Source organism: Tasmannia lanceolata, unplaced genomic scaffold (assembly GCF_043159265.1).
Source record: "Tasmannia lanceolata isolate RefF3 unplaced genomic scaffold, GAP_Taslan_0.1 ptg000003l, whole genome shotgun sequence".
In the NCBI taxonomy this organism is placed as follows: Eukaryota; Viridiplantae; Streptophyta; class Magnoliopsida; order Canellales; family Winteraceae; genus Tasmannia; species Tasmannia lanceolata.
The window spans coordinates 34,826,708-34,838,688 of record NW_027518680.1 but is presented as its reverse complement, the minus strand read 5'-3'; the positions used below and the strand labels follow the sequence as shown (position 1 = coordinate 34,838,688).

At 43.8% G+C, this 11,981-nt stretch overlaps 1 protein-coding gene across 1 annotated transcript; it reads right to left on the bottom strand.

Annotated features, from left to right (window-relative positions):
* Nucleotides 1-3,580: 3,580 nt before the first annotated feature.
* LOC143869736 (uncharacterized) lies at nt 3,581-4,165 on the bottom strand. Its single transcript, XM_077376297.1, has one exon. The coding sequence runs from the start codon at nt 4,163-4,165 to the stop codon at nt 3,581-3,583; it is 585 nt and encodes a 194-aa protein (XP_077232412.1).
* Between the last annotated feature and the right edge of the window lie 7,816 nt (nt 4,166-11,981).

Below are 11,981 nucleotides of genomic sequence, written 5' to 3'. Positions count from 1 at the left end.
AGAAGTTCTCGAAAAATGATGGTAAGATCAAATGCTAATGACTACCCTGAACTCCAATGAATGTCCTGACAACAAGAGGAAGCTCCAGGGCTCCGAAACTAAATTTTAATAACGACAAAGAACTCGGGGGGAGAGACAAAGAAAAGAAAAGAAAAGTATGAGAAAACTCTTGTTAGTCTCGAAAAAGAATCAAGGTGGTCAATTTGACCTTAATGCAGACATTGCATGGGGGCCTTGAAAAGAGATCTCACACCTCGCTTCACTTAGGAAAGGAAAAGGGGCCTCTGGCTTAGTAATTTGCACTTGCTATTATCACCTTAGTGGATTAAGTCATGTTATTGACTTGTAACCCGAAATCCCACAACCTATTATTCCTTTCTTATCTCTCCTGCTCATAGATCGAAGTAGAGCAAAATGGACTCCAAATTTGTTCTAACTTGCAAGCCCGAAACAAAGTGAAGCAAGCCCTAAATAATGCAGATAACTGCGACATTGAATTGGCAACCTATTAAAAATCATTTTTAATTTTGCAAACCTAAGATCCCAATCGAAATGATTTGACAGGTTCACAACCACTTAGAAACTATATGAGAATCGACTCACAGAGCATTGAATGGGCAGACGTAATCAAGTACTCAAAAGTATAGACTCAACGTTTTCAATGAAAGTCATTTGATGTGCTCAAAGCTCACTTGGCAATACTGTGAAAATCACAATGGAATTCATTTGAGACAGGCAATAAATGAATTTCTAAATGAATGAATTCACCATATTCAATAAGCATAATTTGACAGATTGAACCGGTAAAAATTTGCAAACTCAATAATGAATTGCCACTAGCTAAACTAGTTGAACGGGGAAACCAAGCATATCAATTTCTAGAGTCAAGTCCTATTTCAGATAATGAAGCGAGATGGAATCTCTTTTATGGAACTACCTATTCAAAATCATTTACATTTAATTTACTAAGCCACGAATGTGCAAAACATAAATTCGCATTAGAACAGAATACAGGTTTTATGAAACCTGCACAACATGACAAGATGCCTTATAATTTTTCTTAACTGCGGAGACACAACCACCTACAGAAACAAGAGAATCAATGCTTACATCCACCTTCCTCTACAGTAATTGCCTAGAGAATGACATTAACACAGCCACAAGAGGCTATCTCCATATCTCTCCTGCTACTCAGCTTAGAACCCAAAAAAAAGAAAATCAAGGTAACACATAAGTACGGAATTGAACCCTATCTATGCCTTACTCTCTAGTCCCCGACATGAAAGCTAAAATCAACCAGAAATTGAATCAAAGAGCCGAATTAAACATGGTCCAAATTTAAAGATAAAACTCCATTTCCAAATTCTTCATGAACAAGATCCATAGATATGCATTATCTCAGCCCCAAAGAACCAAATCATATTTGAATTAAACAAAAGAAAGGAGAATTACCAGAGAATATGGGCGACAAATCCGATTGGAATTGCTCCTCCCGAGCTATCTGTTACAATTCTCGCCCACGAATAGGAGATCGGAGGTGACTTTGGAGCCTACGGCGGCTTAAAATGGGTTTTGAAAATGGGTTTGGGATGGAGGTAGGAAAGGTTTAGGAGGTGATAGTGGAGAAATCGGTGTTGGATTTGGGTTAAAATGGTGACGTAAATGGTGAAATATAGGAAATGGAGTGGGTTTGGTGATGGTTGATGGAGTGGCCGAAGATGGGAGAGGTGGTAAAGATGGAGTTTGAGAAAAAGCTATGGCTGAGATGGGTTTGGGTTGAAGAAAACAGGGGAAATAAAAAAAAGTAATGGTGGTACTGAGGGCTGATGGAGGTTTGACTTGCAGGGGAAAGGGTTTGGATGGGGTTTGATGAGGGAAGAAGAAATGGGTTTTAGAGGGGGTTAATAGAGATGGTCGGAGCTCCGCTGAGCTTGTCGGAAGGGTTGGAGAAGATGGATTTTCCTAGGGGTCTAGGGATCTGTTGGAGAATCTTGAGGTATGGGTTAGGTTAGTAGAGGGTCTAAAGGGCGACAATGGATATGGATTTTTGGTTCGGAGTGGGTTTGATGGTCGGATAGATGGAAATGGTGGAGGTGGAGACAGATCTGGGCGGGACGGGTTCTGGTCGGAGTTGGTGGTGGCTGAGGCTGTGAAGGTGGTTGGGTGTGGCTTTGATGGAGGTGGCCGGCCGGAGTTGCAGAGAAATGGGGGATGCGGCTGGAGGTAGAAGATGAAGAAGAGGAAGGAGAAGATGGTGGCGCGGATTTGGTCGGAGCTCCATTGGGGTTGCCAGAGAAGAAGTACTCTCCCTCTCTCTCTGGTTTCTCTCCCTCTCTCTTTCTCTCTGTTTTTTTCTTCTACGAAAAAGAGGCTCCTCCTCGACGATCGATTTTCTCCTCTCTTTTATAAGATGCGATTAGGGTTTTTTTCATTAGATTGATCCTCACCCTTGGTTCTTTCTCTCTTAAGGGATGCGACCAGCCCATTTGCCTCCTTTTTAGGGTGAAATAAACACCCCCTTGATCTCCAGATACAACCCCCTTTTAATATACTTTGCCCTGGCCTTTTATTGCAGAGGGTGATTCAGGGAGAACAAGAGAATAGCACTTGAGCCTTGCTTTCTTTTCTTTTTTTTTTCTTTTTTTTACATGAGGATTGGTAACGACACTCCCTTGTTAGAGATATCACTCTCCTTTACAAATAACCTCACAAAGCCTTGTTTTGATACTTGTGTAAACTTGACCCAATTTATTCAAAATTTCGCGGACACCATATTGAGGTTCTAAACTATGCTAGGACAAAATTTGATATGCTAATTCCATCATTTAGAAGAAAATTATTCAAACCAAGATGTTTAAGGGTTATCTGGGGTTCGGTCAAAATAGGGTGTCTACACTAACCATAGATGATATTTTGTCAGGATCTGCCTCTACACCGTTCTGTGATATAAGGTGGCCCAAATATTCAATTTTCATGCATCCAAATTGACACTTTGATCTTTTTGCAAATAACTGATGCGATCGTAAAATACCATGCGCTATGCGTAGATGTGAGAGATGATCATCCTAGGAAGGGCTGTATACTAGTATATCATCAAAAAATACCAGGACGAGGAACTGGTTTAAATACCTGGTTCATCAAACTTTGGAAGGTAGATGGAGCATTCGATAGTCCAAATGGCATGACAAGGAACTCGTAGTGGCCTTCATGCATACGGAAAGCCGTCTTTGGAACGTCTTCTGGGGCAACTCAAATCTGATGATACCTGGAACGTAAATCGAGCTTGGAGAAGATTATTGCACCATGCAACTCGTCCAACAACTCGTCCACAACTGGAATCGAATTTTTATCTTTGACGGTGACCTGGTTGAGTGCTCGGTAATCTACGCACAGTCTCCAACTGCCATCAGCTTTATGCACTAGTAAGATGGGTGATGAAAAAGGGCTTTGGCTAGGCCGCACAATTCCGGACTGCAGCATTTCTCGCACGATCCGTTCGATCTCACCCTTTTGATAATGGGGGTATCGATATGGCCTAACACTTAGGGCCGTTGTTCCTGCGTGCAATTGTATGCGGTGGTCATGTGGCCGAGGAGGTGGATTCATGTGGCCGAGGAGGGGGTAATCCGCATGGTTCCTTGAATATATCTTGAAATTCTTGCAACAAGACTTCAACCCTTGGGTTGGAATAATCAGTGGGTGTGCTAACAATGCTACATAGTTGCAACAACACCCCACGACTTCCCTTTTTTAACGGTTTTTTTAATTGGGAATCATCCACAACTGAAATCTCATTGGAGGATGGACCATTTAAGCAATAAGAGTCCCCCTCTAACGAAAATTGCATCGAAAGATTGGCGAAATCCCATAAAATAGGACCTAAAGGTCTCAACCAATAAGCACCCAACACAGCATCACACCCTCCTAGAGACAAAACATAGAAATCAGTGGTTATCTTCTTATCTTGGATGTTAATCTGAACTCTGGAACACATGCCCAGGCTTGATAGCTTCTCCCCATTGGCCACCACTACATCTATCTTGCCTATGTTTGAAATCTTCAATCCAGCCCTTTTGACAATGGTAGCATCTAAGAAATTGTGTGTACTACCACTATCAATAAGAATCACAAGAGGAAGCCGACTCAAGGTGCCAGTTACCCTCATTGTTTGTGGGCAGCTGCCCCTGCAATAGCATGGAGCGAAATTTCAGGGCGTGGTATTGTGTCTTCAACATTTCTATCTTCGATTTCCTCCTTAGCATCCTCGAACCTTTCCTCCTCGCAGGGCCATGACCCTTCCATAAAAATCAATGTCCTATTTTTGCATTGATGTCCGGGCTTAAACTTTTCATCACAATTGTAACATAATCCTTTACTTCTTCGCTCCTGCATCTCCGCGGGTGTTATGCGTTTGATGAATGGAGTCGTCTTCGGCACGTTCGGGGCGGCACCGTTACTTACCGTACTGTTCTCAAATCGATTTTGCCTTCGCCGTCCCACCACCTTTTCTTCCTGTAGACGTGCAAGCCCAATTGCGGCGGAAAGAGTAGTGGGCCTAAACATCTGAACATCCACCTTAATCTCATCTTTAAGACGCCAAAGAAAACAACTCACCATGAAGGACTCGTTGAGACCCTCGGTTCGGTTGGCGAGTGCTTCAAATTCAGATTGATAATCCTGCACAGAGGTAGTTTGCCGTAGCTTTGTGAGGGCTCCGGTCGGATCTTCATAAGCAGTGAGCCCAAAACGAACTTCTAATGCTCGCTTGAAATCATCCCAGCCTTTTACTGCTCCGGATTTTTTCATCCACTGGTACCACTGCAACGCCTTGTCTTCCAAGTGAAATGAAGAGATCATTACCTATTGATTATCAGGAATTTGATGAAAATCAAGAAATTGTTCCGCCTTGTAAATCCACCAGAGTGGATTGTTCCCATCAAATCTAGGAAAATCCAACCGCATGGCGCGAGTTTGGATGGTTCCGGAAAAGGGGTTTGGTGGAGGATCGACCGGACGGTTGATAGACCGAGGTGCAGAAAATTCCCCCTTATCCGACTGTATCTGGTGAGGTAATTGATCATACTTGGCATCAATTGCTGAGACCTTGTGGATAAGTTCATTCACCAACTGACTTTGCTCCGCAGCCTTCTTCATCTTTGACAGCTAATAATCATATTTTGCCATAAATGACGAATTTGAATGCAACTCTCACCAAAATATTAGGAATGTATGATAACCTCAAGATAGCAACTGCCACCTATTACCAAAATATTAGGGACGTAAAACCGTGTGTATCTTTAGTAATTAATACTTTCTTTTATTCTTGGCATCTCTTTGTGGTGAAAGGAAAATCAAACATAAACCCCCATTTCTTATTTGTTTTCTTGATTTCAAAGAATATATACCACATGTATAGCATGTGTGGGACACACCAATTTATGCCCACTCGTGATATGGGTCAAACCCACCATTTTACATACCATAGTTTTGATGGTTTGATGTAGTGGGCCCTCCGTTTTACACCCATGCATACAGGAATGATAGCATAAAAATAAAGAGAAAACTCAATGCCGTGTTACACACTTACACTCACACACGGCATGAGAAAGTTCCTGTTACAATAAACAATGGCCCTTTGTATGGTTGTGATGACACGCATCTATCAGATGAGAAGGGACTAGTTTTAATGATTAAGGAGACTACTATCTCCCTATTTCCAGCTTTTTAATAAGAAGGATACTTATCTACGTGGGTAAATTAAATCTATTAGAAGTCTTATTGCTTTGGGATAACGTGGACGAAGATGGTGGGCCCCACCCATTGACGTGGTGATACAGATTGTGGGCACCGCACAACCCAATGTGTAAGATGATGGCTGCCCCTTCCATCAAAATCCGAGGTGATCTCAACACCCCTGTTTTAATAAATACACCCCCTTCTTTTACTCTTTGCTTTTTGATCGGTTACAGCTCATTAGCAAAAATGTTGATGATCACAACTGCTGATTTCCTCATGCTTATTGGAGAATTCATCTGGTGGTGATCTGGAAAAATTTTCTTGATTACACTAAAAAAAAGCTCCATTAAAACAATAGAGTATAAATCAACGGACCAAATCACTCCCCGTGTCTATGCATGCCGAAGTGGGCCAAGCCTCTCCAAATTAACACCCGTATTGAATGATCCAGCCCTTGGATTAAAGACGTTTTAGCCGATTTCAAAATTTTGGAGTAATTTTCTTATGATTTGTGTGGCTCCCTTGAGGCATCTAGCACATTCAGGGCCTGAGGAAAGATTGTTGGTTCTATACAAAGACCAATGTGTGCAAACCACGGGCTTGTAGATGGCCATCCAAAAGCACCTCCAAACATCGGAGATCCAAATGCTCAAAAACAGCATCTCTATGAAGACATTCTCCGGACATCTCTCCCTCTACGAAGCACAATTCTCCAGATTCCCCATGGATCAACATCCACGGGCATGCCTATGATTGCACCGATCCCCACCGACATGTTTTGCCAAAACCGAACTAAAAAGGATGACATGGTGGAGCAGATCATCAACTTCAACTGTGGCATCACCAGTATCTACACCACTCCTTCCTTCAACACTGTTCTTGGGATTAGCATTTGTGTTGAAGTCCTTCCTCTAAGCCGAGCTTAAAAGTTTCGCCAAGGATAAGCTATAGAGCTCAAAGTCGAGCTTCAAACCTCCGCCAAGGAACAAGTTGAGAAGCCCTAGACCGATCCTTGCTGAGGGTCTCCTTCAAGACCGAGCTTCAAAGCTCCGCCAAGCAACAAGTTGAGAAGCTCTAGACTGACCATTGCCGAGGATCTCCTTCAAGGCCGAGCTTCAAAGCTCCGCCAAGGAACAAGTAGAGAGGCTTTAGACTGACCCTTGCCGAGGATCTCCTTCAAGGGCGAGCTTCAAAGCTCCGTCAAGGAGCAAGTTGAGAAGCTCTAGACCAACCCTTGCCGAGGATCTCCTTCAAGACCGAGCTTCAAAACTCCGCCAAGGACAAGTTGAAAAGCTCTAGACCGAACCTTGCCAAGGATCTCCTTCGAGGCCGAGCTTTTCCAACAAGAACCGACCTATGTCCTCTCCGAAAATCGAGCTTCGCCGACAAGCTCTAGACCAACCCTCGTCGAGGATCTCCTTCAATGCCGTGCTTTTCCAACAAGATTCTACCAATGTCCACTCCGAAAATCGGGCTTCGCCGACAAACTCTAGACCGACCCTCACCAAGTGTCTCTTTCAACACCGAGCCTCAAAGGTCTACCAAAGACAAGTTAAGAAGCTCTTGACCTACCCTTGCCAAGGATCTCTTTCAAGACCGAGTTTCAAAGCTTCGCCAAAGACAAGTTAAGAAGCTCTAGACCGACCCTTGTCAAGGATCTCTTTCTAGACTGAACTTCAAAGCTTCGCCAAAGACAAGTTGAGAAGCTCTAGACCGACCCTCTCCTAGGATATCCTTGAAGGCGAGCTTCCCTTATAAGATCCGACCGAGCCAATGTTCTCCCCTAAAAACCGAGCTTCAACGATATGATCCGGCCGAGCTAAAGGAAATTCCTTCAGTGGATGAAGCTTCATCCATCAAAAGCAGCAAAATTATTCAGGACCACGGTATCACTTTCCCTTTTATTTCGTTTAACTCTCCTTTTTGCAGGAAATTATTATTCTAAAAGAAACACTCTTCTTTTATTAAAAGCTTGGTGGTTGGTTCAGATGTGAAAGCTTAATCCATTTTAAGTGTGTTTTTTGTGAAAGATTTTTCAGCTTGCAGGTCTGCAAAACAATATCTCCAAGGGTAGATCGACCATAAACCCAAGGGACGCCTTGAGGTAAACGGTCACCGACCCTCACCATCGTCAACCATCTTCGTACCTCGGACGACCCGACTTAGGGCGGATCGACCATACACCCAAGAGGTAAAAGGTCACCGACCCCAATTCTCTCCAAGTTGCGTACATTTCCAATACTTCTCCGAGTATCTCCAAGGGCGGATCGACCATACACCCAAGAGGTAAAAGGTCACCGACCCCATCTCCAATGTTTCTCCGGGTATCTCCAAGGGCGGATCGACCATACACCCAAGAGGTAAAAGGTCACCGACCTCATCTCCAATATTTCTCCAGGTATCTCCAAGGGCGGATCGACCATACACCCAAGAGGTAAAAGGTTACCGACCCCATCTGCAAAGTGTCTCTGAGTATCTCTAAGGGCGGTTCGATCATAAACCCAAGAGGCTCGGTAGAGCATCTATCTGCTTAAAGATAAGACCCATAAATTGACGCCCCAAGAGGCTCGGTAGAGACTATCTAATTAAAATATATGACCCATAAATCGACGCCCCAAGAGGCTCGATAGAGAGTCTATCTACTTAAAAGATAAGACCCATAAATCGATGCCCCAAAAAGCTCGGTAGAGAGTCTATCTACTTAAAAGATACGACCCATAAATCGACGGCCCAAGAGGCTAAATAGAGAGTCTATCTACTTAAAAGATACGACCCATAAACCAATGCCCCAAGAGGCTCGGTAGAGCGTCTATCTACTTGAAAGATATGACCCATAAACCGACGCCCCAAGAGGCTTGGTAGAGAGTCTATCTACTTGAAAGATATGACCCATAAACCGATGCCCCAAGAGTCTCGGTAGAGCGTCTTTCTGCTTAAAAGTTAAGACCCATACACCGATGCCCCAAGAGGCTCGGTAGAGCGTCTATATGCTTAAAAGATATGACCCATAAACCGACGCCCCAAGAGGCTCGGTAGAGCGTCTATCTGCTTAAAAGATAAGACCCATGAACCGACGCCCCATGAGGCTCGGTAGAGCATCTATCTGCTTGAAAGATATGACCCATAAACCGATGCCCCAAGAGGCTAGGTAGAGCGTCTATCTGCTTAAAAGATATGACCCATAAGCCGATGCCTCAGAGGCTCGATAGAGCGTCTATCTGCTTAACAGGTGAGACCAAAAATTGACGCCCGAGAGGGTCGGTAGAGGGTCTACCTTCGCCAAATTCTAAAATAGGTGAGGCAAAAAACTGATGCCCCTTGAGGCTCGGTAGAGGGTCCCCTTGAGGCTCCGTAGAAGGCCTACCTTCGCCAAATTCTACAATAAAAGGTGAGGCAAAAAACTGATGCCCCTTGAGGCTCGGTAGAGGGCCTACCTTCGCCAAATTCTACAATAAAAGGTGAGGCAAAAAACTGATGCCCCTTGAGGCTCGATAGAAGGCCTACCTTTGCCATATTTTACAATAAAAGGTGAGAAAAAAAACCGACGCCATTTGAGGCTCGGTAAAGGGTCTGCCTACACCAAATTCTCCGGCAAAAGGTGAGACCTAAAACCGACGCCCTACGAGGCTTGGTAGAGTGTCTACCATCGTGAAATTCCTCCAACGTAAGGTACGCTCTAAAACCAATGCTCTACGAGGCTCGGTAGAGTGTCTACCATCTCTGAATTCCTTCAATGTAAGGTAGGCTCTAAAACCGACACCCTACGAGGCTCGGTAGAGTGTCTACCATCGCCGAATTCCTCCAACATAAGGTACACTATAAAACCAACGCCCTATGAGGCTCGGTAGAGTGTCTTCCATTGCCGAATTCTTCCAGCGTAAGGTACGCTCTAAAACCAACGCCCTACGAGGCTCGGTAGAGTGTCTACCATGGCCGAATTTCTCCAGCGTAAGGTACGCTCTAAAACCGATGCCCTACGAGGCTCGGTAGAGTGTCTACCATCACCAAATTTCTCCAACGTAAGGTACGCTCTAAAACCGACACCCAAGGAGACTCGGTGGAGTGTCTACCTTCTCCGAAATTCTCAAACGTTAGGTTCATTCAAAACCCGACGCCCAACAAGGCTCAGATAGAGCATCTACCTTCTCCATCATTGATTGCCCATCCTCAAGGCCAGTCAACCTCCAAAGGTTGAAGGATACACAACTTGGACTCCAACAAAGGATCTCCGCCAAAGTTCGGAAACACCAAGGATAGACTCTACACTTCCGAACTTAATATTGCCGAACTTAAGTAAGCTCGACCGAGCATCTAAAAGCACCTTATTAAAGGTCAGTACGGGCTACCTCTCAAAAACTTATCTACTTCCTTGACCCACATAACGGGACAAGAAAGTAGGGGGGCGGTATGTTGGGGGTAAAATCGGAATGAACGGTTCCAAACCTTAGACCAAACCATGGCACACAAATGGCTCAACATAAACTCACATAGAGAACTATCGGTACTGACCCTTAAGATGAACCAGATACGATCGCAAGAATCTCACTGTTAAGCGATCAATCCGGGCAACCGTTACGCTTAAGGCGCCACATTCGAATTCGAATTCAAAACATCCCGCCAAGAACACCTTCCACGATCTCCGCCCAAAATTTCAGGAAATTATATCCCCAAGATTTTATCCTCCACCCAAATCATATCCCCACGATTTGATCCTCCACCAATCACGCCCCACGTGGGCTGAATCAAAGGCCTGATTGGCGCCATAGAGATCATGGGTCCCCCTCTTATTAAAAGGTAGTACCCCCACGCTCAAAGGTGACCATCTTCCTCTACCCCCAAAACGCTCTCTTTATCTAAGAATTGATATTTTGCTTAGATGTCTGTTGGCGCTGATTTCTGACTTGAGCGTCGGAGGGTGCCCCTGGAGTCCCCCTTCGGAAGCCCTTCTAACGTTGTTTTCTGTGAGCGCAGGCACCCACTGATTGAAGCTCTACCAACCCGAACAGCCGAATCCGTCTACAACGCTCATCCGATTCTCAGGTACGAATTTTGGTGTCATGAATACCCATAAAAAATGTTTTTTTAAGAATTCAACTTTCGTTACTAGAAGTAAATCTGAGATACAAGAAGTGGATAGCGTTGCCCCAATACCAAAAATGTCTTCAGCAACAATCATATCATGAAGACATATCATAGCCACAGATTTAGTTTCCTATACCTACAGGTGCAACATTGGTGGGGTTCGACCCGAACCCGATGGGTTCAACCCGATTTTGGCTCAGATTGGGTTGCATCTTCTTAAAGGAAGGTTATCCCCTTCCGGCAAGATCGCTATGCATAGCAGAATAAAAATCACATAGAACTTTAAATTTTCTTTTTGATCTTGCATTTGCCCAAGAACCTAGAGTCTAGATTAGTTAATTATGTTAATTAAACATAAAGAAATACCTCTGTCGATGAAGAAATCAAGGAACTACGCTACTTGATCTATTCTTCGAACGGTTGCGATCGTTCTCAACGCCCCGAATTTTGCAAGTTGAACCAATGGATTCTTTTCTTTGCACCGTTTATCGTGGATGTGAATAACACTTATTCACTTCTTTAAGGTCTGATCTAATCAGTACCTTTGATATAAAGATCAGAGAATTATATTGGAAGGCTTTCTCTATAAAACTATAGAGTGAAATTCCAACAATTGGAAGAGATGAAGAGAGAGAAGTGGTAACGATTTTTCCAAGGAGAGGAGAATTGGCTGATGAATTTTGGAGATGGAATACTCTACAAATTCGTTCAACCCTCTCTCTTAAATAATAATAAGAGTTTGATTTGATCTTCCCCTTGTTTATCTTTCCCAATTCCTATCCAATACGAAGACTAGTTGCATTAAGACTCCTTGACAAATTGGGACTCTTCCCAAACGTCCAAGGCTTTGTGGGGACACTCAAGGAACCTTGGAGAATGTGTATTGAAGTTACACTCTAGATCTCTTTGGTCTTTATCTCATAAGAGTTGGTGTTGGTGATGAATTGCTTGCTTTCTAGATCCTACATTTTAGCAATTCTTATCCAAAGAGGAGTTTGAGTGCAACTCAAAGTCCTTGAGCAATTGGAACGTTTTCCCCGGCTCTCCAACTGTTTTGGGCATGTGGTGGGCCCCACCAAGCTTATCTAAATGTGCAGCCCTATCCAAATTCCCAATTTCGTTCCAATTCTGCAACTCCTGCAAAACCGGTTTGGGAATAACTA